Source organism: Moschus berezovskii, chromosome 6 (assembly GCF_049115385.1).
Source record: "Moschus berezovskii isolate FMDL1 chromosome 6, NW_MosBer_1.0, whole genome shotgun sequence".
Classification (NCBI taxonomy): Eukaryota; Metazoa; Chordata; class Mammalia; order Artiodactyla; family Moschidae; genus Moschus; species Moschus berezovskii.
The window spans coordinates 4946146-4972487 of NC_142465.1; the positions used below are offsets into that span (position 1 = coordinate 4946146).

The 26342-nt window shown below is 45.8% G+C and overlaps 1 protein-coding gene across 1 annotated transcript in view; it reads left to right on the plus strand.

Annotated features, from left to right (window-relative positions):
- Positions 1-26342, plus strand: part of TPH2 (tryptophan hydroxylase 2) — a 108236-nt gene that overhangs the window by 13188 nt on the left and 68706 nt on the right. Inside the window, exons 6-7 of the mRNA XM_055395169.2 lie at positions 19347-19543; positions 24997-25132. Coding sequence (XP_055251144.1) covers positions 19347-19543; positions 24997-25132 — 333 coding nt within the window. The remainder of the gene's footprint in view (positions 1-19346; positions 19544-24996; positions 25133-26342) is intronic.

A 26342-nucleotide genomic window follows, 5' to 3' on the forward strand; every position in this document is an offset into this window, starting at 1 on the left:
GTAGGGATCAAGTGCGTGTGTGTGTACTGAGTCATGTCTGACTCTTTGTGACCCCAGACTCCTCTGTCCATGGATTCTCCAGGCAAGAGTACTGGAGTGGGTTGCTGTTTCCTTCTCCAGGGGATGTTCTCAACCCAGGGATCGAGCCCGCAGCTCCTGCTGCATCTCCTGCATTGGCAGGTGGACCCTTTACCACTGAGCCACCGAGGAAGCCTGTCGTTATGATCAAGGGACTACCTCAAATATTAGGCATTTCTTCTTGTGGGGCCCAGAAATTGGACCAGGACAGGCCTATAATGTAGTGTCACTGGTAGAACACCTGTTTCGAGGATCACTGATAATGGGGAGTTCTGTGGTTTTAAAGAAAGCATATTTGTCTGGAGAGGAGAGGAAAGGAGCGTATAGTTACAGTGATGAAGGGTGAGGCCCTCAGAGTGTTAACAAGAGCTTGCAGTTGCCATTTCCCATTATCAAAAGCATGAAATTGAGGCCTGGTGTCTACGGAAAATGAAAGTAAAAGCTGGAGGTTGGACATGGTGGAGGTTTTATACAAAGGAGTGCTGCATGTAGGCGGAGCAGTCCAGGATCTGGTTCCCGTTTGGAGGGGACTGACTCCTAGTAACCGAATGTTCAGGAGGCTGAGACAGGCAGGGCACTGCCTCTTCATCATCACATCGGCAGAAACCACTCTCCCTGCAGTCCTGATGCCGGGGAGGTCAGATTACACTAGTCGGTGGATACAGTGTCAAAGCAAAGGGTGTTTGGATAAGAGAGTTTGGAATCCAGGGGCCTTGTAACCCTCTCCCCCTGGACAGTGCTGACCACAAAGAAGAAAAAAGTGGTTCAAAGCTGGAGCTTTGGAGTCAGACAAGGTGGAATTGGAGTTCTAGCCTCACTGCTCCCTAGCTGGTGAGAGCCTCAGGCCCTCCTTTTGGGCAGTGTGTCTGGCAGGAGGGCCCATCTCGGGGCTGTCAGGGCTGTGAGACAGTGTGTGCGCTGAGCTGAGCACGAAGGTGGCACGTGGTCTGAGATCATCGGTGTCAGATACTGCTCTTACATCCACCCCCTCCCTTTCCTCAGGCTGGCTTCTGCTTCCCATTGATCTACTGGTTCATTCTTTAGCCATCTTAACAGCACCATTTATGCACCATCTTAGGAAATACTATAGCTTGAACATCCCGAGAAGTAATCCTTGAAAGAAAATCCCTCCAGTTTCTCATTTAAAAGGCTGCTCCTAGACTGATAACTCTTCATGCTCAGTCTCGCTCTTTATGGAGAAATTTCATAGAAAACAGTCATATTCCCGTTTGGGTATGTGTAGGAAGCTGCCAAGATGCTGAGAAAGATCACCCGTTGCCTCAGCTGCTTCTTGTAAGTGGATGGTGTGAGGGCAGGGCCTGCCAGGAGTGGTGGGAAACTCAAGCCTGGGACTTGAGGGGAGTGGAGGGACGACCGTTCCTTAATGCCCTTCATGCCGTCAACGCTGTGGCTTCTCTGACTATGACTTGGAGGATGGACGTGGCCTAGCTGTTATGCATGTGTGTGCATGTGTGTAAGCTCATGCGATGGTACTGGTGGGTTGGGGCACAAGTTCTTACAAATCCCAAGTGGGCCTGAGCCATGGTCTCCAGTGTGCCATGCGGTAAGGAAGGTTTCCTTTTGGTTTAACAGAAAACAAAGATGCAATTTCTAATTGCAATATGTATTTTCTAGTGCTGTTGGCTTTCCAAGTGAGCAAAGGGGAAAGATGTCAATACAATAATTACTTAAGTTCGCTTGAGTGGCTTCTGGCTGCATGCTGTGACTGGATTTTTCCAAACCAAAGCTTGGAACCACTGGTCTGAGGAGCCAGATTATTTGAAATTGGGGTGGTCCAATTTCAAAAAATTCAGCAAGTGAGGTTTCTGCAAATATAGTTTGGTAATAATAAAATTAGGGACTATTTGAACATGGGGAAAATAATTCAGTTCCCTGTTGATAGTTCGTTCAGGCTTTATGGACACTGAGAAGGTCAGAAATATAGATGGAGATGGAGCACAGATGTTTTAGTGATGTCATAGCAATTGGCAGGATAGAGTCTGAGGTGTCAAAAGATGAAGAGAAGGAGAAGAAGCGAAATACAGAATAATGTATATTGAAACCACAGCCAAGAAGCCCTCTGGGGAATTCGTGTTGAATACCATATTTTCTATGATAGTCTTGAAAGGATAAAGCAGGGGGAAAGAATCAACACAAGCAGAGAAAAATGAAAAAAATTCCACTCGATGATGGAAAAACAGCAGGCTCAAAGTCTGTGTTACCTTGAGACGTAAAGCGGAAAGGGAGCGGGGCCGCCCGGCATGCTGAGAGCTGTGCGTAGGGGCCACTCAGAGGGTTTCTGATTAGCAGAGCTGCCGGGAAACAGGACTGATTACCCGGAGGCCTGTGGCTGCTGCAGACGTGCCTGAATGGTGGGACCGCGAGGGTCTGGAAGGCCTGATTGCCTGGCCAGTAACAGCAGAGGAAGCCTTCATCAGTGCAAATATCACTCTCTAAAGCCGACCTGAGAAGCAAGGCGGTGGATGGGGAAGGAATGCACTGTTCCTGAAATCATCTGTGAGACACCCTGTCCCCCAAACCCTGATCTCCTCCACCCGAATAAGAGAAATCCTGGCATAAACAGAAGAAGCAGTGTCCTGCTTAGATAGTGTGAAGGGTATAGGGACATGCACTTCAGAGGAAATGGAAGTGCATGGGGGTGGCGCAGATGGTATGTGGAGGAAGAGAAAATTTTGACTGCGGTGCTGCGACTGTCAGGTCTGAAATTCTTCAGTTCTGTGTCATCGGCACCTTCATGTTTTAACCCTGGTTAAACCCTAGCTGCTACATTTCTGTAGGTCTCACGACTGTTAAACTGTTGGGAAGAGAAGCCAGTAATATATATATATATATATTTAATTGACTAGATATAAACACGTCTTTCTTTGGGAGCTATTGTAGTGATTTTTCCTCAACAATAGACATGTATATTTAATTGTAATTTTGGTGGGGGGAGCTGTGGTTGTTTCAATCCATCTTATCCTCTTGGAAAAGAGGCCCTGAGCTCTGTCTTTAATCATGCCACTCCTGTTTGCTTTAATTTAATATCACTGTGATTGTGCTTTGTTGTGAATTTACTTTCTTCTGGTTGAAATTGAGGAGGTACATGAATCTCATGTTCTTCTCATGGGGCTGTTTCCCCTTTGATTTTCTTTTCTCTTTTTTAAGTCCATGGAAACTGAAATGTACACAGGCAAATGCAAATGTCAATAGGTAAGGTTAACAGGAGAGTTTCAACATATCAGAATTTGCTTAAAATTGAAAACTCTGATTTTCATTACAGGAGTCCAAGTGATTCCCTAACATCACTCAGCCTCCATTTTCTCATCTGTAAAATGGGGATGATAGTATTTCTTCCATCTCTCTCCCAGGAGTGTTTCAAAGATTAAATGAAATCAATGGAGCATTGCTATACTTGGAACCTTGCTGCTGCTACTGCTGCTAAGTCGCTTCAGTCGTGTCTGACTCTGTGCGACCCCATAGATGGCAGCCGACTAGGCTCCGCCATCCCTGGGATTCTCCAGGCAAGAACACTGGAGTGGGTTGCCATTTCCTTCTCCAATACTTGGAACCTTACTATTACCTTTATCAAAACAACAGGAAAAGAGTCTAGACCGGAAAGCTCTCAGGCTCGCTCCGACCCCTGACCCACCGGCAGGGCCTTGGTTGCTTTCTTCAGTTTCTCTATTGAGTGAGAGGCAGTGTGTGGGGTGGTTAAGAGTGTAGGAATTGGAACTGGACTGCCTGGGGTGAATTCCAGCTTTACCACTTACCAGCTGAGTGACCCCTGCAAATTATTTGTTTTCTGAGCCTCAGTTTCTGTGTCTGTGAGATGGAGGTAACTCTGTCTCTGCTCTGGGATTGCTGTAAGGATGAAATGCGCTAATACATCAGCAGCACTCTGAGTGTTGCACAGGAACTGCGGTGTAAGTATGTACCGATGCCATTACAGTGTTTTTCTCACTTCAGTCCGTCTTGCCCTTCTGCCTGCCCTCATGACCTAAACATTTTTATTGCACTTTGGTGAACATCCTTCTTCATTCCCCTTGGCCAACACTTTCTTCAAGCCCTGACTTCTGTCGGATTTTTATACTGTTTTATTCATTGTGAAGTAACAAATAACTCCCAAATTGGGCAGCTTTAAACAGCAAAATTATTATCTCACGAAGTTTCTGAGGAACAGGGTTAAGAGCAGCTTGGTTGGGTGGATCTGGATTAGGATGTCTCATGATGCTATAGTTGATCAGGGAGGCAGTCATCTGAAGGCTGGACCGGGGCTGGGAGGCCTTGCTGCCAGTGTGGTCACTCACATGGCTGTTGGCCGGAGGCCACAGTTTCTTACAACATGGGCCTCTTCCGCGCGCTGCTTGAGAGCCCTCTGGATACGGTAGCTGGCTTTGTCCAAGTCAAGTTTCCAAAGGAGAACAAGGCAGAATCTACCATGCTTTTGATAACTCAGCCTCAGAAGTGGCTCACCAGTCCTCCTAATGCATTCTGTTGGCTTCAGAGCCCAACTCTGATGCGCTGTGAGAGGGGACTACAGGTCATGATGCCAGGAGGTGGGGTTCATTGGCTGCTGTCTTGGAGGCTGGCTACCAAATACATTAACTAGTGTTTGACCTTGTTTCTTCAAGACCCTCCCTGACTACTGTGGCACAGTGAGTGTGAATGCATTACCTGCAGAACTCATTGTTGTGAAAGCAGGGGTAGCACGGTGTGGTGAAACATGTGACAGAAAGGATAGGCTTTGGAGCTAAACAGAACTGGGTTTGAACTCCTGTTCTATCACGTATAAGCTCTGTGGCTGTGAGCACTGACCTAGGCTGCTAGTCTCAGTTTAAAATGGGCGCAGTGTCTACCTTGTATGTTTGGGAGGATTGTCAGTGCTCCAGCGCTCAGATGCTGACTGGTACAAGCTGGGGTTGATTCTATGATAGATATGATTATTATTATCACGTGCTGAGTAGCTGATGGTTCCTTGATTCCATGTAATCATCTGTTAAGCTTTAAAATGAACAAAGTACCTTTAAGAATGAATGAATTAGGGAATTTCAGGCCCCACAATAGACTGGGGTAAAGAAGCTTAAAAAAAATTTGTGTGTGTGTGTACACTATGGTGTCCTGTAACTCATGCACACAGCTTGCTTCTGCAGTCTGAAAAATTGACTCTCTGCAATCCCTTTGCAGGCCAGTGGGTCTCAGCTAAGGGCAGAGGGAGCAGATAGGGGCTAGGCTGTGTTGGACTCATTTCTGAATAACTGATGGTGACTTCTCAGCTGTAATGCACAGGGGGTTTTAGCTTCCTTTTGTTAAATCCCTGCCATCTGCTGGACATGGTATTAATTAAACATGTTGCTTATGGTTTTCCAGTAAGCTCTCAATGAGCCTTTGAGATAGGTGTGCGATCTCATTTTGAAGATAAGGAAACTGAAGCTCAGAGACATTAGGAAACTTACTGGAGGTGACAGAGCTGATAGTGTCACCTGGATTAGCACCATGGTTGATGCTTTAATTTCTCTGAAGTTGAGTAGTAAATGGAAAAGTAGAACGAAAGCAAATATTTGTAGTCCTAGGTTTGTTTCCCAGATGACCAGAATAGTTTCTGAAAAAGACCACTTTCAAGTGTGCCTCTCTTACAGAATCTAAATATCTTTCTTTGCTCAAGAAGGCACATCTCCTTTTTGGTCTGGAAGTGGCTGTAGCATTTCCCTTGAGATAAGTTGAATATAATAGTGACAGAAGTAAGGGACTTGGCCTTTTAAAAAGTTATTCTTCTCTTTACAGAATTCTCAGATGTTTGAAATGCACAGTTTTGTGTGTACTTAATACACTTCAGACTTTATGAAGCCAGGACTCCAACCGGCCCTGTCTGACTGCAAAGTCGTGCAGTCTCTCCTGGGTGCCTGGGACACCTGTCTGGCTCTGGCATGGCAGAGCCACATCCTTGCCCCCGAGCAGTGACTTTACTCTCTCTCAGGCCCTGAGCTCCTCTCCTCCTGCCCGGAGCCTGACCCTCGGGGGATATATAACGGCTGGAAATAAACATGGCTGGGTTGAGGCTTGAAAAACAATTGCCAGGGATTTGTCCCTCTCTCGCTTTTCTAGTTGCTAGATTATTTCTTAATTTTTTGATTTACAAAATTGCACCTTTTGTGATTCATTTGCTCAAAGTGTAAGTACACAGCTAAACAGAAATTCTAAAACAAAATAGCCCCGAAAGGGAACTAGCATATTTGAAAAGTGCAGTCACCCAGCCCAGCAGGCTCATTCAATTTGGGTGAGCTTGTGAATATTCTATTCAGCACCATCAGAGGGAGAAAGAGAGAGAATGCTTTCATTCAACATGGAACTATGATGACTCTAAGCTCCTCTTCCTATCAAAACAGAGACGGGCATTTTCTTACCACCTTCCTTCCTCCCACCCACAGCCCCAAATACCACGAGTCATCAAGATGAAGCCCTCTGGGACTCAGATTCAGCAATGCATCGTGTGTTCTGAGTTGTACTCGGTGGCTCAGACATGTCTGGCTCTTTGCAGCCCTATGGACTGTAGCCCACCAGGCTCCTCTGTCCATGGGATTCCCTAGGCAAGAATATCAGAGTGGGCTGCCATTTCCTCCTCCAGGGGATCTTCCCAACCCAGGGATAGAACGCATGTTTCTAAAAATGTTGAATAGATACATAATTGTGGGCTGGGTTTTCCTTGGAATAAACACATTGGATTTCCAAGCCAGCATCTCACCTCTTAGGAGGTCTCAGTTTTCCCTTCGCTAGATGATTCAGCAGGAGTCAGCCAAAGGCTTATAAAGAAGACGAAGGAGATGGATGATCAGAGACAAAAGCTCTTCCCGGTCTCTTACCCAGTACTGTGCATTTTGAGGTTTACCTGGTCACAGGCAGCTTCGATGATTCAGCTTGTGTTTGAGTTGGAGAATTACTGATGCTGAGTTGTTCCTAGGAAGTATTTGCAATTATTGCAACTTGCAGAAAAATAACTGGGGTGGCTCCACCTCTCCACCTTTCCAGAAATTTCAGTTGACCTTAGCATTTCTCATTTCATGTGAGAAGAGCCATGATTTATGGACCCTGCATGGTTTCAGAACATAGCTTAAAGGATTGCATTACTAACAGGACTTGTGAGTGCCAAGTTACCTATTTTTAGATAGCTGAATCTTAATTGGAAATGTAACAAATAGAAGGTGGAGCAAGAAGGAAAGAGAAAAGTTATGCTTTCTTAACAGAAAAAAAACGGGGGTTGCAAGTTTTTTTCCTTAACAACATTTTCCTCATCAGTTTCATTGGCAGACAGCCACCTTGATGAATTATGGGGTCTATGGTGATGGGGGACCGGGTTTTAATTTTTCCCCCTTTCTGCCCATTTGAGAAGAGGCACCTGAGAAGGCAAATATGTTTTCTCCCTGACTGAGCTAATTTTATCCCATTCCATTATCCTCCATTGATTTGCTTTCCCAGCTTTTGAATGAAACTGAGATGTATGTGGCTGTTTGGGTACTTTGTGACTCCTGCATAAACACCAGTTGTTGATGCTTTAATTTCTTTGAAATGGAGCGGTAAATTGAAAAGTAGAACAAAACCAAATATTTGTTGTAATGGGGTCATTTCCCAGATGACTTGAATAGTTTCTGAGGAAGGTCACATTACAGATTTCAAGAGTCTCTCTGTCTTGGAGAATCTAAATATTTTTTTTATTTCTGTCCAAGAGGCAATGCTTTCTTCTTTTTGTTGTCTTAAAAAAAATCTGCATAGCCACTTCCATTTGACACAGGTGACATCATACACAAGTTGAAAACAAAAGCAACAGAATTAAATAACATGGGTTTTTAAAAAGTTATACTCTGTACAGAGTTCTCAGTATATTTTAAATGCACAACTCTTGTATGTATTTAAAAGACATCAGACTTTATGGAGAATCATTTTCAACTCAATGGCTGAAAGGAAGGGAGCCTGAGGATTCCCAAGAAAGACAAAAGGGAAAATTGATTTGGAAAAGTTTTCTACGCTCCATTTTTGGGGCTTGGTGGGTTTTTCAGGTGTGTGTCGATGCTTTAGCAGGATGCTGTCTGGTTATAGCACGGCTCCCACAGCTGGGGAAAAGAGTAGCACAGTGCAGCCGGCGTGACTTGCTGAAAGGACCTCTGTGCCAGATTCTAACATCTTTCATGGGGAGTGAGGTGTGAGTGCTTTCACTTTGAAATGATTTCCACAAACATGAAGGATTAAAATTACTTCCACAACTGCTGTCTGAGAGGTGAATGGATTTATAAGGAAGAATGTGGTTTTTCATCTCCAGACCTATTTCCAACCCTGCAGGAAGTGATGAAACCTTTTTCATTTCTGTACCCCTGGAGGAAGTGAACCAACTATACTGAGCACCTTTAGACACTAGGCGTTGGCCCCGGAGCTTTGCAGAGATGTCCCGTTTCACACCCTGTGTTGTGCGGTCGTCTTACTTCCCTCAGTTTCAAACGAGGAAACCGAGGCCAAAGTCAGTGCTAGGGAGCCTAGATTTTACACTGAGGATGTTGGTTTAGAGCGGGGTCTCCAGAGATACTGTTTCTGAGTCCCAGCACCTGCTATGCCACTTACTGTTTGATCTTGGCTAGATTACTATGTCTGTAAGCCTTAACCTCCTTAACTATAAATAGTCGTTTAATCACTGTATAAGGGCAGCGGTACAGAAGAAAATCCATGTCATGTGCTATGAGATTATTGTTACCATTACAGTTAAGTGGATGGTGGAAAATGGATGCTGCTGTTAGGCCTGTGAGCTGACTGCATTCCCTCATCTGCTCCTGAGAGAGGCAGGTTGGGGCCCAGCAGTCAGCAACATTTGGTCCCTGTTGATCAAGATTCAGGATATAGGGGGTTGAACTTGGGGTTCTGGAAGATGTTAGCCTGAGTTTCTTCATCCTGAAATTGACCTGAGATTGTTGGCTGCTCTGACTTTTGGCTCTTGTCTGGACTGCGTTCTGAGTCCCCTTCCCTGCGTGTGCTGAACCTGTGTCAGTGGATATTAGAAGCACTGTTGCTGCTGTTGATAGTTAATTTCATGGTAGTTTTGACAGAAGAAAATTCGCTCCTCTAGAATGCAGTGAGGGCTTTCTGCAAGGTAAGAAAATGGTGGGAAACCCTATCCTGGGGTGCACAGGACAAATAAAAACATAATTTCCAGGAGTTAAATCTTGTCTCTCCTCGAGGCTCCCTAGGTATAGTAGTTTATTTTCATTATGTCTCTTGTACAGGCAGCATCAGTATTAGCAATGTGAGCAAAACACCCTAACGTTTTTGTTTGCTACCGTCTGAAAGTTCCTTAGGGCCTATAGACTCATTTACGAAAATTCATGTGTGCAAAACTCATTTGCAAAAGCAAATAAAATATGTGATCATAAGTGCTCTTTACCTGACTGGCCTAGGGGACTTGCTGAAAATGAGTTTGTGCCTTTACAGTTTTCCCTCTGGTGTAGTTTAGTCGTCCCCATCCGCCCAACTCCTCATCAAATGAACCCCTCATCGAGCCACTTAAGGTCAGATGACTTGAGTGGTTGCAAATCTTGGTATAACTCAAGATCTAAGTCACTGTACTGATCTGCGAGTTTCCTTTTTGAAAAATATGATTTAATCATTATGCGTGTGGCATTGAAAATATCTTTGAAAGTTCATTCATTAAGATACCTAGCCAACGCTGACAACCTAGAGGGGCGGGGTGGGGCAGGAGATGGGAGGGAGATGCACGAGGGAGGGGACACGTACCTGTGGCTGATTCAGACTGATGTATGGCAGAAACCGACACAGTATTATAAAGCAATTAAGAATAAATAGAGTAAGAAAAAGATGTCTAGCCAAGGAAACGTCTCTGTATTTAGTTATGTCCCTTTGGGTTTAGTTATGTCCCTTTGGGCTTCCCTGGTGGCTCAGATGGTAAGGAATCTGCCTGCAATGCAGGAGACCTGAGTTCGATCCCTGGGTCGGAAAGATCCCCTGGAGAAGGAAATGGCAACCACTCCAGTACTTTTGCCTGGAAAATCCCAAGGACTGAGGAGCCCGGTAGGCTACAGTCCATGGGGTCGCAAAGAGTCGGACACGACTGAACGACTTCACTTCACTTTGGGTTTGCACAGGCTGCTTTCTTTCCTGGTGAAGATTTGGGCTACAAGTGTGACAATGCCTAGGAAACCTGAGTGAGAAAATTAGAAAAGCGAAACCTCTGCCTGTAAAGTAAGCAGGACATAAAATTAATCGGAAGTTTCCAGAAAGTGTATAGAAATCTCAAAGTCTTTGGCGTTGCTTTTTCCATAGCAATTAAAATACATGAGACAGGGATGAGGTAAGACAAATAAATACCTGTCTGCCAGACTTTTGGAGAAGGCAATGGCAAGCCACTCCAGTGCTCTTGCCTAGAAAATCCCATGGGTGGAGGAGCCTGGTAGGCTGCAGTCCGTGGGGTCGCTAGGGGTCGGACGCGGCTGAGTGACTTCACTTTCACTTTTCACTTTCCATTTTTACACATTGGAGAAGGAAATGGCAACCCACTCCAGTGTTCTTGCCTGGAGAATCCCAGGGACGGGGGAGCCTGGTGGGCTTCCATCTATGGGGTCACACAGAGTCGGACACGACTGAAGTGACTTAGCAGCAGCAGCAGCCAGACTTTTGGATAAACAACTGTACTTTTTTTCAACCTTTAAATGTGTGGCTTGTTTTGTTCTGATTGATTGATTTACTTATTAATAAATATTATTTATTGAATACCAGTCTGTTCCAGGCTTTGTTCTGGGGGTGGACAAGGCTATAAACATGAACAAAGCAAACAAAAGTCCCTATCTTCAAGGAGTTCACATGGCGATGGGGCGTAGATTGAGCAGAATAGTGATTTTGGATATTTTACTTGTTTGTTTTCCCCCTGAGCACTACTATAGTAGTTTATCATAAAGTTATTGAGTGTCTTTTGAAGGATGATTTTATAAAATTCGAGAGCCTTAGACTTTTCTCACTGACTCTTAAAAATCAGTAGTTGAAAATGGCATTTGCCTTCTGGTTGAACTTTAATGGACTTTATCTACTTTACTGAGAATTTTTTTTCTTTTTTTCTTATTTGTAGCAACATTTTTTTTTTTTCCAGTCTCAAAGACATGAGCCATCATCTTGTGGAACATTTATTGACTGTACAGTTGTACTCTGGTGACACTGGGCTGCAGGTGATGCTATTCAGGAAGGTGGTAGCAGCCAGCACGGTATTAGGTGACGTTATTGTCACTGGCTGTGGGGGACAGTCATCCAGTACTGCTTTCTACATATTGGTGTGTCACCTAGTTTTTAGCGGTATAACAAATGCTGGGCAATATTAACAAGTTTTGAAAATAATGAGTATTTCCCTTTTTTAAATATTGTTGCTGTTATTCAGTCGCCAGATTGTGTCCAACTCTTTGTGACCCCGTGAACTCCAGTCTTCCCTGTCCTTCACTATCTCCCAGAGTTTGTTCAAACTCACGTCCATTGAGTCGATGATGCCGTCCAGTCATCTCATCCTCTGTCACCTGCTTCTCCTCTGTCATCCCCTTCTCCTGCCCTTAATCTTTCCCAGCATCAGGGTCTTTTCCACTGAGTCGGCTCTTTGCATCACATGGCCAAAGTATTGGAGCTTCAGCGTCAGTCCTTCCAATGAATATTCAGAGTTGATTTCCTTTAGGATTGACTTGGACTCCTTGCTGTTCAAGGGATTCTGAAGGGACTTCTCTAGCACCACAGTTTGAAAGCATCAATTCTTTGGTCCTCAGCCTTCTTTATGGTCCAGCTCTCACATCCGTATATGACTACTGGAAAAACCATAGCTTTGACTATACAGTCCTTTGTCAGCAAAGTGATGTCTCTGCTTTTTAAAATTACATTAGATCAAAATCAAGATTATTCTTAGAATAGTGTTGGCATCATGTCGGTCTCACTTTGCCATATTCTTATGTGCTCTGGATGAGAAGGAGAGCAGGTGAATTACAGATAGAGCCCTGGAAATGAGGCGGAATTCAGGGTGTACCCAGTGAGAAGCGCAGCTCACACGTCTCGATTCAAGGAGGACCAGAAACCTCATGCCTTCCTGTTCCAATAATCTTTCTCCAAAGGCTTTGACCAGCCCCTCAGAAGAGCTGCTGATTGCTCATGAGTGCAAAGTGGATGGATTTTTACATGTCGCCGCTTCTCATTTCCCGTCAGCAGTCCCAGGTGGCAGTGTCCATCACAAGAGACATGCCTAAGGTGGGAAAGGCGCGGAAAGATGAGGCAGAGACGGAAGGGGCAGCGCTTGAGTAAGTGAGGCATCCCTGCCCCGAGGAGCGTGCAAGGAGAAAAAACAGAAAATGAGTCCATCCGGTTTCTGTTAATACCAGATCCACCCATCCCCACGTAAACAATCTCAGTTTCTCTTCTGCTCTGTTTAGTCCTTGCCACAGAGGAGATCCATCTGTTTTCCAGGAACACAACCTGCATCATGATTCAGCCTGTCTTGCCATCTTGATGTGAATACTGTCAGATGCAGCCGGTCACATCTTCCTCCACGGAGCAGGGGGATTACTTCTTCACCCCAGAGTTCCTCTGAAGACAACACAAGCAGAGAAACTGCATCTCCTATTGGGAATTTTAGCAGCAGGGACTCCAGGAGGTAGCCAGGCTGGACCACCATAATCAAATGTTTTCCAATCCCCCAAATTAAAAAAAATATATGTATAAGAAAAGGAGCTTGCTGTTGGACCTGGTGGAGGAGATCAAACAAATAGTTAAAAGAAAAGTTTATTCATCTGGCTGTAGGGAGAACTTCCGTAACTTCAGCCTCAGTGGCGGTCGATGTTCCTGGATTTCAGAGTAAAAGTGTGTTTGTTAAACAGCATTGTTTTAACAAGCTCAGGACTTACAGAGAATAACCCTGTGCGCGTGTGCTAAGTCGCTTCAGTTGTGTCTGATTCTGCGACCCTGTGGGCTGGAGTCCAGGCCCTTCTCTCCACGGGATTTTCCAAGCAAGGATATTGGAGGTTGTCATGCCCGCCTCCGGGGGATCTTCCTGACCCAGGCATCGAACCTGCGTCTCTTATGTCTCCTGCACTGGCAGGTGGGTTCTCTACCACTCGCGCCACCTGGGAAACCCTAGCTCTCTCTGTACCTGCCTCCAGTTAGGTTTGTCTATGTACTTTCCACCCTTTCCTCTCTGTAAGGAAGAGATTTTTCAGAATCATCACCCTGCCTCTAGGAAAAGTGGGCTTTAACTGTCCAGGCAGAAGGATGCCTCGCACAGCCTTCAGTGTTTCCCAAGGAAGTTCTCAGTCATCTCTGAGTCACACGTGGTACCAGGAAGTTTCTCCTGTTGTCAAGCTAAATCCTGACGGTGCAGGCTCTGGGCCTTTTCCTTGCACTGTCCTGGCTGAGCGATGGTTCCCTATCGTGTTTGCAACATTTTATTTGACCATTCCTTGGCAAGAGGGCAGAATCCGTGGTGAGTGGTAATTACTGAAAGTCACATCTGTGTTTCTCCAGTGACTTAGGAATCTATGAGCAATAATTCTGGTGGTTGTTTAGAATTCTGGAATCGCAACTAATTCCATAGAAGTGGAGGAGACTCCCTAGAGATCTAATTATAATATTCGCTTGTAATTAGTTTGTTGAGGTGTCTCATCTTGTTGGGGTTTATACGGATGTAAATGTAAAATGATTTTATTTTCCCCACTCACTGCTTTCAACTGTATCGTGTTGAATTCTACTTTCCTACTGGGAAGCAAGTTCCTTAGCAACATCTAATTTCCTGTCATTTTCAATTATTAGAATAGTCTCACCAGGGTATTTAAGACCTAGGCCCATTCATTTAAAAAGAGCTTAATCTCAAATTTGGTTCAAAGTGAATTCGCCTCCTCAGTATTTTGGAGAGAGAGAGAGAGAATGTGTGTGTGTGTGTGTGTGTGTGCGCTTTGGAGATGTGTTTCCTTCTCTTCTCTCTTCTAGGACTTGGTTCCTCTGGAGGTGGGCACTGAGAGGAGGGAGAGCGGAGGCGGAGGGCGTTTTGCAGGGTTGTTTGAATGTCAGGGGTGGGCAGGCCGCAGGCCTCTTGCACCCTGGTTTGGAAAGGCTCTTTCTAACGAGGTGGTCTGTACTGCGTCGGAGTCTGGGCACCCCTCCGGTGCGCAGCTGGCCGTTGCGCCCCTCCTCAGGGCTGAGGGCAGCCCCTGAGGGCTGAGCAGCTCTGGCGGAGCAGGGCCGCCCGTCTCCCTCCGGGCACGGCACGTGGTCCCGGGGAGGTCTCTAGCCGGCACTGGGCATCACGCTCACGTTCAGGTGAGCCTCGGGTTTGGAGCACGCCTATCCAGGGTGCGCTCACCCTCCTCGGAGCACAGCATATTCCGGGGCCTCCAGGCTCTCTGCAGGGGCCATCTCTACCCCCGTTCTTTTGTTTCTTCCGTTTTAAAATGTTACTGTTTATCTGGCTGTGCTGATCCTCCCCGCTGCGCTCCGGCCTTCTCCAGCTGTGGCGGCAGGAGCTCCTCTCCAGGCGCTGTGCCGGGCTTCGCGCTGCGGAGGCTTCTTCCGTCGCAGAGCGTGGGCTCTGGGGCACACCGGCTTCAGTCGTTGCGGCGCGTGGGGTTTATTGTTCTATGGTGTGTGGGATCTTCCCAGACCAGGGATCAAACCAGTGTCTCCTGCACTGCAAGTGGGGCTCTTAAGCACTGGAGCACCAGGGCAGCCCTCTACTGTTCCATTCTGGTGATAGCACCAGGGAGGGCGCAGATATTCTGCTCGGCAAGCGTCCAGATGGGAAAGGAAAGGCCAGACCCTGCCTCTCGAGGGCTCGGCAGGGCTTATAAATGCTTCTGTGGCCCAAGCTGCCCTCTCCCCTGAGGGAAGGAGAAAGAGCAGGGATTTCCCCTTCAACACTGGCCTCCCTTGCAATCCTGCATGTATCTGACTCCCTGTTAGACTGGTGGGTGAGGTTTGGGCGTGAGGCGGGAGGGTTGGTATGAGAGGGGTTTGCTGGTGGGAGAGCCATTTCCGCCCCTCCTCCCAAGCCCTGCAGCAAGGTGGTTGGCCCCAGTTGCTGGGAGCTCTCTCTAGAATGTAGATTGCTTCAGGACTTCAGCTGTGGGAGGGCAGAGTTTTAGGACGCTGGGATGCGATGCCTATTACATGTGTGTTATGACATGTACCCAAGGATGGATGCAAAAGGATATGTGGGTATATGTCCTAGGCCTTAGAAAGGTCAGGACACGACTCTGTCATTCTCGTACATAATTCACAAACGCCTACTATCCATGACTAGTACAGAGAAGTGTAGCACATTCTGATTTTTTCATGACTACAATTTTTATTTCTGTAAATGTCAAATCTCAAAGTTAAAAAAAAGATATGTGGGTGCCCTTGCATTCCTGGTGCCCCCAGCACTAGCTGGCAGCCTCCTTGAGAAGGTTAGATGAGTTAGAAAGGTAAGAAAGGACTTTGTGGGATCTCCAGACACATGCTGCTGTGGTGATGACATATGATTATGTGCGAGACTTTCTGTATTTAAGTCCAGACACCTGTAAGCCTGATTTTAATTTGGTCTGTGGAAATAAGCTGGTACCTGGAATAAATTCTTTATTTCATAGGTGCTAATCGGTTAAGACCACAGCCAGTCTTGAACCTGACAGACTGAGTTTTAAGCTTGGCACCGTGATTTTAGTCAAATGACTTAGCTTCTCTGAGCCTTAGTATCCTTGTCCGTAAAGTGTGTGTGTGTGGGGGCTACTTCAATGAAGTTGTGAGAATCAAATGGACTAAGTTAAATGAAAAGGCTGAACTTCAGAAAACTGTCTGGCCATAGGTAGCTCTCAAAAATGAACTATTATTATATTATATTATATTAACTATGTTAACTACATAGAAAAATGGGAATATATATATATATAAATTAATATATTAACTATGTTAACTACATAGAAAAATGGGAAATTTCTTATTTTGTCTGTTTTAGGGATATTTTTAACAAAAAATAAATGGGTAAAACTAGCCTTTACTTGGTGTGAAGCTGGTTACCCAGCATGAGGGGGTCAGAGCAGGATAAGAAATTTCTTTATATGATCAGCCAGAATTACCTGTTCAGGGAAGCATCAGAGCACTCCACCAGCCATTTACTCAGAGAGCAGCCTCATTAGTCACCCAGGCAGGACAGAGAAGTGGGAACAGATGAGATTCTGTGTGACCGTTTGTACCTCCGAGATCGCAATGCTGGAAATTCATTAGTATAACATATTAATAGAGACAGTCCTCGACTTAATGATGATTCCACCTCAATATAGTATGAAAGTGAAATGCATTCAGGAGAAACTGTCCTTTGAATTTTGATCTTTTTTCTCAGTGTGGTGTGCAGAGAAATTCTCATCATGTTGGGCTGTGGCAGGGAGCCACAGTCAGCCACCCGATTCCGAAGCCAGGTACCATTCTGTTTTTCACTTTTAGTGCCATATTCCATAAGTTACATGAGATACTCACCACTTTATTATAAAACAGATTTTGTGTTAGATGATTTTGCCCACCTGTAGGCCAATGTAATTGTTCTGAGCACATTTAACACAGGCTGGACTAAGCCACCACGTTGGGTAGGTGAGGTGCCTTAAAGGTGTTTTTGACAGCGATATTTTCGATTTATCACCGTTAACCCCCGTAAGTGGAGGAGGGTCTGTATCACCCTTCCTCTCCACCCTAGCTCACACTTGTCTTTCTTCTCCTACTTGCTGTTGGCTACAGTCAGTTCCCCTTTGAAATGCTGCGTGTTTGCAGGTTGATGTTGAAGGGAAAAGTTTGACCTCATGACTCTTTTCAAATGGCTTCTCAATATTTAACATGTTGTTTCCTCATTACTTTCTACCTTCTGATTTGCCCAGCCCTTATTAGCTTTATCGTTTTCCCTGCCTTAGATTGATTGTGTTGAATTTTCTAGTCCCAGAGGCAGATAGCTTATATTTTTATTTCCTTACATCCTTTCTATTTTTACTCTTCATTTCAAGCTTTCTTCTAATTCATCACAGATGCTAACTTTTAGCAGTCTTAATCTTCACAGCAAATATTTGCCAGGTTGTAATTTTTTATTTATTATTAATAGTCAAATTCAAACAAGGCTAATCTTGTTCTAATTTGGTTTGTTATAAGCCCTAGTCTCGGAGAAGGCAGTGGCAAGCCACTCCAGTACTCTTGCCTAGAAAATCCCATGGATGGAGCAGCCTGGTAGGCTGCAGTCTATGGGGTTGCTAAGGGTTGGACACGACTGAGCAACTTCACTTTCACGTTTCACTTTCACACATTGGAGAAGGAAATGGCAACCCACTCCAGTGTTCTTGCCTGGAGAATCCCAGGGATGGGGGAGCCTGGTGGGCTTCCGTCTATGGGGTCACACAGAGTCGGACACGACTGAAGTGGCTTAGCAGCAGCAGCAAGTCCTAGTCCCGGTACTTAGAGAAAATAAATGTTAATTTCTGGGTTTTCTTTAGTATGTATTATTCATCCTTCACGTACTGCCATTAGTTTTTAAAAATAAAAATAATTTGGGATGATGGGAACCACATTTGAACCTGAACCTTAGAAAGCATCTTGGTTAGAACTTTTGAAGTCTGTAGAGTGGGAGCGGGGAGCTGCTGTGAGCCTGCTCTGATTACTTTCCCCACCCCTTTGCACTGCCCAGGGGTCCTTCCGAGTGACCACAGCGTGTTGTCGGTGCCCAAGGCTGGAGCAGCTTGAGGGGCAGTGGCTGCCTGAGCCTGGGCTCCTGGGGGGCTGGTGTGCAGGCTGGTTTATAAGCTCACAGAGAGAGACTCCCTAGCCTTATGTGTGTGTGTGTTGGACTTCCACACGCTGTGTGTGTCTTTGCTGACTGCGGAGCAGAACCTGTGACAAGTGGCTTGGGGATGGCGGTCGGGGGATGCGGCTGGTAGCTGTGGAACATGTCATGAGGAGTTTTCTCCAACCCCAACTTCACTTTCGGAATAGGTTTCATAATCAGAAGCTAAATTCAGATTCTGCTTCCTCAAGCAATAGTTTTCCAAAGCACATGTCCATATTCCCCACTTCCTCCTGGTTTTGCGTGGCCTCAGGAGCCCTGGCCTCTGCTCCTGGCTGCCGTCTGCCGTTTTTGTTGTTGTTTCAGTCGAGAAGTCGTGTCCGACTCCTTGTGACCTCAGGGACTGCAGCACGCCAGGCTCCTCTGTCCTCCACTGTCTCCCGGAATTTGCTCAAATTCATGTCCATTGAGTCAGTGATGCCATCCAACCATCTCATCCTCTGCTGCCCCCTTCTCCTTCTGTCTGTTATTAGAAGAGCATTTTTAAACTCACCTTTCTTTCTGTCAGAGAAGCTGCACATTCTGCTTGGTCAACAGTCTCAGCCTAAGTTGTGCCTCCTCCAGGAAGCTCTCCCTGACCACTCCAGTCCAGGGTTGCTTCTCAGTATTCCAAATCCGATGTCAGCTCCCTATGACTTTTGGGCTGAATCCAGACCATTGCCTGTTTTTGCAACGCAAGTTCTATTAGAACATAGCTACATTCTTGTGTTTACATCTTATCTGTGGCTGTTTTCAAGATATGATGGCAGAACTGAGCAGTTTTGATAGAGACTGTATGGCATATAAGCCTAAAATACTTACTTTTTGGCCTTTTACAGAAAAAGTTTGCTGTCCTCTCTCCTAACAGACAGGGCTGTGTGTGCACCTCTTAGCATGATGTCTAATAAATGCTCCCATTTTGCAGTTTGCAAAACTCTTAAATTCCACAGTCTTTCAGTGTTTCCCAGTGTATTGCAAACTGAACAAATAACCTCCAAGTTATCCTTGGAGATTGGGGCGAGCTCCCCCAAAGGACAGAGGCTCTATGGGCAACTTTATTTTCAAAAGGCAATATCCATGTTTTACTCTTGTCAGGGGATTGCAGACAAAGTCCCGAGAGCACAGTTTTATACACAAACCAGTTCCTTCAATCCAGAACTCTTACCTTGTTTCTGATCCCAGCATCAGAACAAAAATTTCATCAAATGTCCCGAAGGATGTGTGAAGACATAACAAATCATTTATGTGAAAGTTTAAACACAAACACAAACTTAGAATGTTAGCATTTACTTCAAGAAAAGAACACTTAGTGGAACCCTTTGAGACACTGAGGCATCCCACTCTGCAGTAACCTGACTTGCATGGGTACGAGGGTGAGGACGTGAACACAGTGGCCCAGAGCTAGACTCATGCTTCTCTCCTCTCTCCTGCCTAGCGGTCAGCCCATCCCCAGGGTGGAGTACACGGAGGAAGAAACCAAGACTTGGGGCGTTGTGTTCCGGGAGCTCTCCAAACTCTATCCCACTCACGCTTGCCGGGAGTATTTGAAAAACTTCCCTCTGCTGACCAAACACTGTGGCTACAGGGAGGACAATGTGCCCCAACTGGAAGATGTCTCGATGTTTCTGAAAGGTGAGCTTCACACGGGCTCTTTCAGCCTGAGCATCCTCGTGGGCCTACCAGGGACACAGAGGGTAGCGATTGCCCTTTTCCCAAACAAGGTAGGACTCCCTCTGGTTTAAAAAGAGAGGGCTGCTCCGGCAGTGCCTGGGCCACCTGTGGGAAGCAGGTGAACAATCGAACGATTTATTACACTGTTTTCACAAGCGAAACAAAAAAGGTTTATACTGGATGAAGAAACATCGTGGATAACGTTGCGCACGGTGACTTTCCTCTGGCAGGGAGTCAGTCAGGTCACTCATCTGGAGTGCTGACTAAGTCAGGTCAGGGTGGCGGCGGCAGCGGCCCGGCAGTGAACCCGGGGAAGCGGAGTCACCTGGCGCCCGTGGGATGGCGGCCGGGAAGACTCTGGGCCCTCGCAGGGCTGGGGGTGGAGGTGAAGCTTCAGGGTGGTCCTGCTTCTTGCTCTGTCCTTCACTGTGGCTGAGTCCTTGGGTTCTGCTCTTCCCTCTCTCCCCTGTTTCAAGAACACTGGCTCTAAAAGCTACCATCTTGCTGCTGCCTCCCTCCCTGGAGCTTCCTTCCTCGCCCGCCTTCCCCGTTTCCATCGGGGCTGAGCGACTCTTAGGCTCGGGGCTGAGCGACTCTTAGGCTGACGCCTAGAGTAGTTTTATTGCTCCAGGCAAAGGGGCCACGGCAGGTCAGTGCCCTCGAACTGTGTGTCCGCCCTGGGGGCCTGCTGAGGAGTCTGGGAGTGTTCCAGGAACAGGCTGTGAGCAGCTCGTGGACGTGTTTCTAGTTGGTTGGTGGGGAGGTAGTTGGGAGTAGTCTGGGGTGTACATGCTTGTGGGCAGCACACAGTTAACTTCCTCCACCGGGTGGAGGTTCCAGTTTCTGCAAGACAGTGCAAGGAACAGCTCAGAATATCGTCCATATTCCTTGAGGAAGAATGAAAGGTCCTTGACTTTGTTTAAAGGCTGCAGTATTATTATTTTGGCTAGATTGACTGTTTTCCTTTCTCTTCTTACTTCTCTGACTAAATTTATTCATTGGCAAAGAGTTTTCCACAGACAAAAGGCAGGCAGAGGACATGGATGGGGTCTATTCTGGGACGGCCTCAGAGAGTCCTGCTCAGTAACACTCTTTCTCTGAAGTCCTACCCACCTGCTACCCGCCACACTTCATCAGCCTTTGTAGAGGCTTCTTAGTCAGTGGTAACAAATTACCGCAGGCTTAGGGACTTAACACGAATGTATTATCTTAAAGTTCTGAAGGTTAGAAGTCTAAAATCAAGGTCTTGGCAAGGCTGGATCCCTCTGGAGCCTTCTGCTTCCTTCCTTTTCAGCTTCTGGAGTCCATCGCGTAGCTTCCCACAGAGCCCCTTCCTCACCTCACTCTGACCTTTGCTTCCATCACCTGCCTCCTTCTCTGACCCTCCTGCCTGCCTCTCAGAAGGATGCTTGTGAGTGGCCCCACCGGGATAATCTGGGCTGATGGCCCCAGTGCAAGACCCTTCCCTTAATTACAAAAGTTCATTTTGCCATCTAAGGGAATGTACTCCCAGGCCCAGGGCATCAGAGCAGGGGCTTATTGGAAGGACCTAACTGCAGCTGAGCTTACCCCAGTCTGCGGGTGCTGTCACTTCTAGCTTCGCACCCCGTAGTGAGCCTGTCCTTTTCCTCCATCCCAGTGCCACGCCCACACTGAGGCCTCATCCCTGCATCCTTGGCACCAGTCTCTCCTCCCCTCTCCTCTCCTGTCCGTTGCTTCTAGATGAAGCTCCCTAGAGAGTTCCTTTGTTCCTGGCATCTGTGCTCAGAAGCTATCAGTGGCTTCCCCTTGATTTTACTGAGGTTGGCAAACTTTTAATTTTTTTCGGTAAAAGTAGTGGGCCAAGAGCCAAAATTGAGGCTATTAGTACATACTTACATCACGGTTTAAACGTGAACAGTTGAAAGTGCAGAAACTCTTCTTAGCTCACAGGTGTACTCGAACAGGCTGCAACCTGGGTTTGGACTACAGACCATAGTTTGCTGGCCTCTGCTTTATCACAGAGGCAAGTTCTTAACTGCTCATCTTCAGCTCACGGCTCTGACTCAGTTTTCCCGGTGTGTCTCCTGCTATGACCACTCTGCACAAACCCATCCTTCTGGCTGTGGGTCTTCATATCATTACTTAGGCTCTGTGACTTGCTAGCATAGTCATCCCTTCCTTGTTCAGTTGCCAAGTTGTATCTGACTTTGCAACCCCGTGGACCGTAGTACGCCAGGCTTCCCTGTCTGTCAGCATCTCCTGGACTTTGCGCAAGTTCACGGCCATTGAATCAGTGATGCCATCCCACCATCCCATCCTCTGTCAGCCTCTTCTTCTTCTGCCTTCCCAGCATCAAGGTCTTTTCCAATGAGTCAGCTCTTCACATCATGTGACCAAAGTATTGGCGCTTCAGCATCCGTCCTTCCAATGCGTATTCAGGGTTGCTCTCCTTTAGGATGGACTGGTTGACCTCCCTGCTGTCCCAGGGACTCTCAAGAGTCTTCTCCAGCACCACAGTCATCCCTCCACCTACTCAAATGCTTTGTGTTCCTCAAGACTCGGAGCAAGCCCTGGATTCTCTGAATCCTGATCATAACGGCCACTGTGACCTCTCCCTTTCCCGATTTCATCCCAGATCATGTGTGTATCAGGGGAAAGGCAGGCGTGGCCTGACGGTGGGTCCCCTGGGACCACCCTGAGCGTGTCGGGAGGGCCCTGTGCATGGTCGCCACCTGTGGCATTTGTTACTGAAAGAGATGAAGACCCGCTGATCAGTATCGTTCAGTCAGCCCCTGATTATGTGATAGCTTATGCTGGTTTTAACTAGATTCTGTGCTCCCTGACGGCCCCGCCTCTGGCTTGCCTCTCTTTCTCTCTCATGGAGTTATCTGTTATATATTTACCATGGGCTTGATTACTCCTGTATGAGGATTGCTTTTTACTGCTTTGTTTCTCAAACCCCAGTGACTACATTACCATCTCAATATTTTCCATATCTGTCACCCAATTTAATATTTTTATGAGGGGCAGTATGGTACAGACAGATTCTGGATGCAGAATGCCTGGGGTTGAGGCCCAGCTCCACCAGTTCCTGGCTCTGTGACCTTAGATGGATGAATTGCCTTAACTTCTCTTTGCCTCCATTTCCTCTCTGCAAGCAGAAATCACACTTTTATCTGCCTTACAAGGTTGGGAGGGGAAACTAACAGTGTGTGCCTAACGTTATTGCTGGGCACACATTAAGCGTCCCAGAGTTTAGTTATGATCACTACGATTATTGCTGTTGTTTTTCACTGCCCTTGGTGAACTGGGTGTCCTGGGTACTCAGTTTGCACCATTCATTGGTAAACAGCAAGCACAATATAAGTTGTGTGTATTTTTATTTCTTATAGTTGACTCACTTTTAAAATGCCAACTTTATTTTTAAAAGAAACTTCTTATTCACAAAGTCAAAGTTCTTGATGTGATAGATACACATTTTAAAATTTATAAGAAAATAAAATATATAGCTATTAAAGAATGTCCCCTTGTGCCGCACCTGTGGGATACTGGCATAGAATACAAAAAGAAGAAAATGCACTTATCTTTTTGATTTTCAGTGGGGAATAATGAATCTACCTGGAAACTTTTGGAATGACCTTAATACTGTTAGAATCACAGACATGAGGAAATCTGAGAATAGAGTTATTTCCCTGTAGGTACCCAGGATCCCAAGGTGGACTCGTTTTATACACCTAATTGGTTTTTATCTTTAAAAACTATTTCTAACCATTCAGAGGTGCTTTCCGAATGAACTGAGATTTTCAAAATGGGATCCTTTACACTGTTGGTATCAGACAGAAGGGCCCTCCTGTCGTTTTTTTGTGGGTCCTGATGAGCAGGAAGCACGAGGCAGTCTTTAACTGGGTTAGCCATCTAGTGTGATTTTCATGGATTTTATTGTGTTCTGCCTATTTTGTTTTTGTCCTCTTACCACAAACCAATAGAGCATGTAGAGCTTTAGTGTATCTCTCAAATTGTCATAATTAATATAATTTTTTCATAATATCAGAGAAATGGGATATGACAATGTAGAATGAAGGGGTTAGGGGGTTGTTGTTGTTCAGTAGTTTGATCGTTTCCAGCTTTTTGCAACACCATGGACTGCAGCACGCCAGGCTTCCCTGTCCATCACCATCTCCCGGAGCCTGTCCAAACTTATGTCTGTTGAGTCATTGGTGCCATCCAACTATCTTATCCCCTGTCACCCCCTTCTCTTCCTGCCTTCAATCTTTTCCAGCATCAGGGTCTTTTCCAGAGTCAGTTCTTCACATCATGTGGCCAAAGTATTGGGGATTCAGCTTCAGCATCAGTCCTTCCAATGAGTATTCAGGGTTGATTTCCTTTAGGCTTGACTGACTTGATCTCCTTGCAGTCCAAAGGACTCTCAAGAGTCTTCTCCAACACCACAGTTCAAAAGCATCAATTCTTTGACACTCAGCCTTCTTTATGGTCCAGCTCTCACATCCGTACATGACTGCTGGAAAAACCATAGGTTTGACTATCAATAAAAAGTTGTAGTGTGAACCAATTCCATAATGCTAGTCAACGGGCTAAATTGGCAGTGTTTCACTGACCACATACACACAGAAAGTATTCTTATCTAGGTGTGTCTTTAGAAAGATATCAAGTGATACGTAGTAAGCATCACTGTATTTTATTTATATTTTTTAGCTTCATTGAGGTATAGTTTACATAAAATAAAATTTACCCTTTGTAACTGTACAAGTCAATGATGTTAGTACATTTATAGAATTGTGTAACCATCACAACAATTCAGTTTTACAGCATTTCTATCACTACAGAAAGTTTTCTTTTGCTCCTTTATAATCAATCCTTGTTCCTATCCTTAGCTCTGGGAAACCACTGATTCACTTTCTGCCTATAGTTTTTCCTTCTTTGGGCATCAAGTAAATAGAAGCACAAAATGTGTAGCAGTCTTTCACATCTGATGTCTTTTAAAGGAATGTATTTCTTATCAAGGCCATGTTGGTTTGAAATATTAGATACGTTTCGTGTGTACAACCTCACATTTCTATTTCTGTGTGCAGTCTAGTGTGCTCACCACCAAAAATTTATATTGTAGTCTTCTGTGCATTTGAGCTTTCTTATCCTAATTTGGCCTCTGAATTTAAATCCTTAAATTTTTTTTCACCTTTCTTTCCATTTTAATGAATGTCTTGTTCCCCTGGAAACCATCATTCGTGAGTATATTTTAGTTATCAGAAGCCACAAATGTGATAGCTGTTAAGTGTATGTCATTCAATTGTCAACAGTTTTAGACCTTGATTACATTGTTTCTGGAATGTTCTTGAAAATAATAGGAAGCCCTGCTTGGACCGTCAAGTCCTGTCACGTTAATACTTAGTTGACTCTTTCTGTTACCTCTTTAGAAAGATCTGGCTTCACGGTGAGGCCAGTGGCTGGATACCTGAGCCCTCGGGACTTCCTGGCGGGACTGGCCTACAGAGTGTTCCACTGCACTCAGTACGTCCGCCACGGCTCGGACCCCCTCTACACCCCGGAGCCGTGAGTACTGGCACTGGAGGCCTGGGTGGGGCGGAGACCTCCACGCTGGGACGGTGGTCAGCGTCCACTTTAATTGAGAGGAGTTGGGTCCAGGAACCCTAAAGACCACCGTTCCTCGGGCCACCAAGATTATCACTTTGCTTTTGATGCCCACTCCAGTATTCTTGCCTGGAAAATCCCATGGATCGCGGAGCCTGGTAGGCTACCGTCCATGGGGTCGCAGAGTCGGACATGACTGAGCGACTTCACTTTCACTTTTTACCTGAATAGTCTTGTGATTAATGGACTGCCAAGGTCTTTGCTAAGGAGCAGAGAGCCTCGGAGGTTCAGGCAGTAAAGTAGTTGATGACAGCAGAAGTGCCAGGGATCAGAGCTGAGTCTCTGAAGACGCCCCCTCCCTAGGGGACCTGACTCTCACTGACAGGTGGGTCCCTCTAGGGTCACTACATGGTTTTTATTTTTTATGTTTTATTTTTAGCTCCTTTCAGCTTCCCTGAAAATGTTTTAAGGGTAAATAAAGGTTACTTATAGGACTCCAGACATTTGGGAAAGAAACACTTGTTAGAGTGGATGAGTGCTCAAAGAATTGCTGTTAGAGTTGGATAGGCAATCTCTAAATCTAGCCCAGAGGGTTTACAAATGGCCCTGTTTACAAATAGCAGGCACTTTGTTAGCTCTGTTTGAATAACTGGCCCTCCTGAGACCTGTGGTAGCATGCCAAGAGGTATGCAGAGAGAGAGGCCAAGGAAATGAGATTTTAGCCACAGAGGTCTATACAATTGGGGGGATAGTGTGTTATATTTTTACCAAAGTACTTGCTGCCAATTCATTCAGCAAACATTTATGTGCAATGCTAGCAGGGAGATGCAGCGGATTCAAAGATGAATAAAATATAGCATCTGATTTTTTTTTTTTAAAGCTTCTGACTTTTCTGGCAGGAGAGATAGAAAAATAAACAATTATGAAAGAGTGTGGTGAGGGGGTGTGTGTGCAGAGTGTCAGAGGAAGAGGAGGGAGCGGTTCTGCAAGGCTTTTCAGAGGTAGTGTAAGATGAGTGGGGGTCTAGAAGGGTGGACAGGAATTTCTTTTTGGGTAAGCAAAGTGGGGTGAGGGTGAAGCTTTCAAGTCAAGGAAACAACCAGTGCAAAGATGTGGAGGCAGGGAGAGGCAGAAATGAGCAAGGCTGATTACTTCAGAGTGGCCAGAGCGC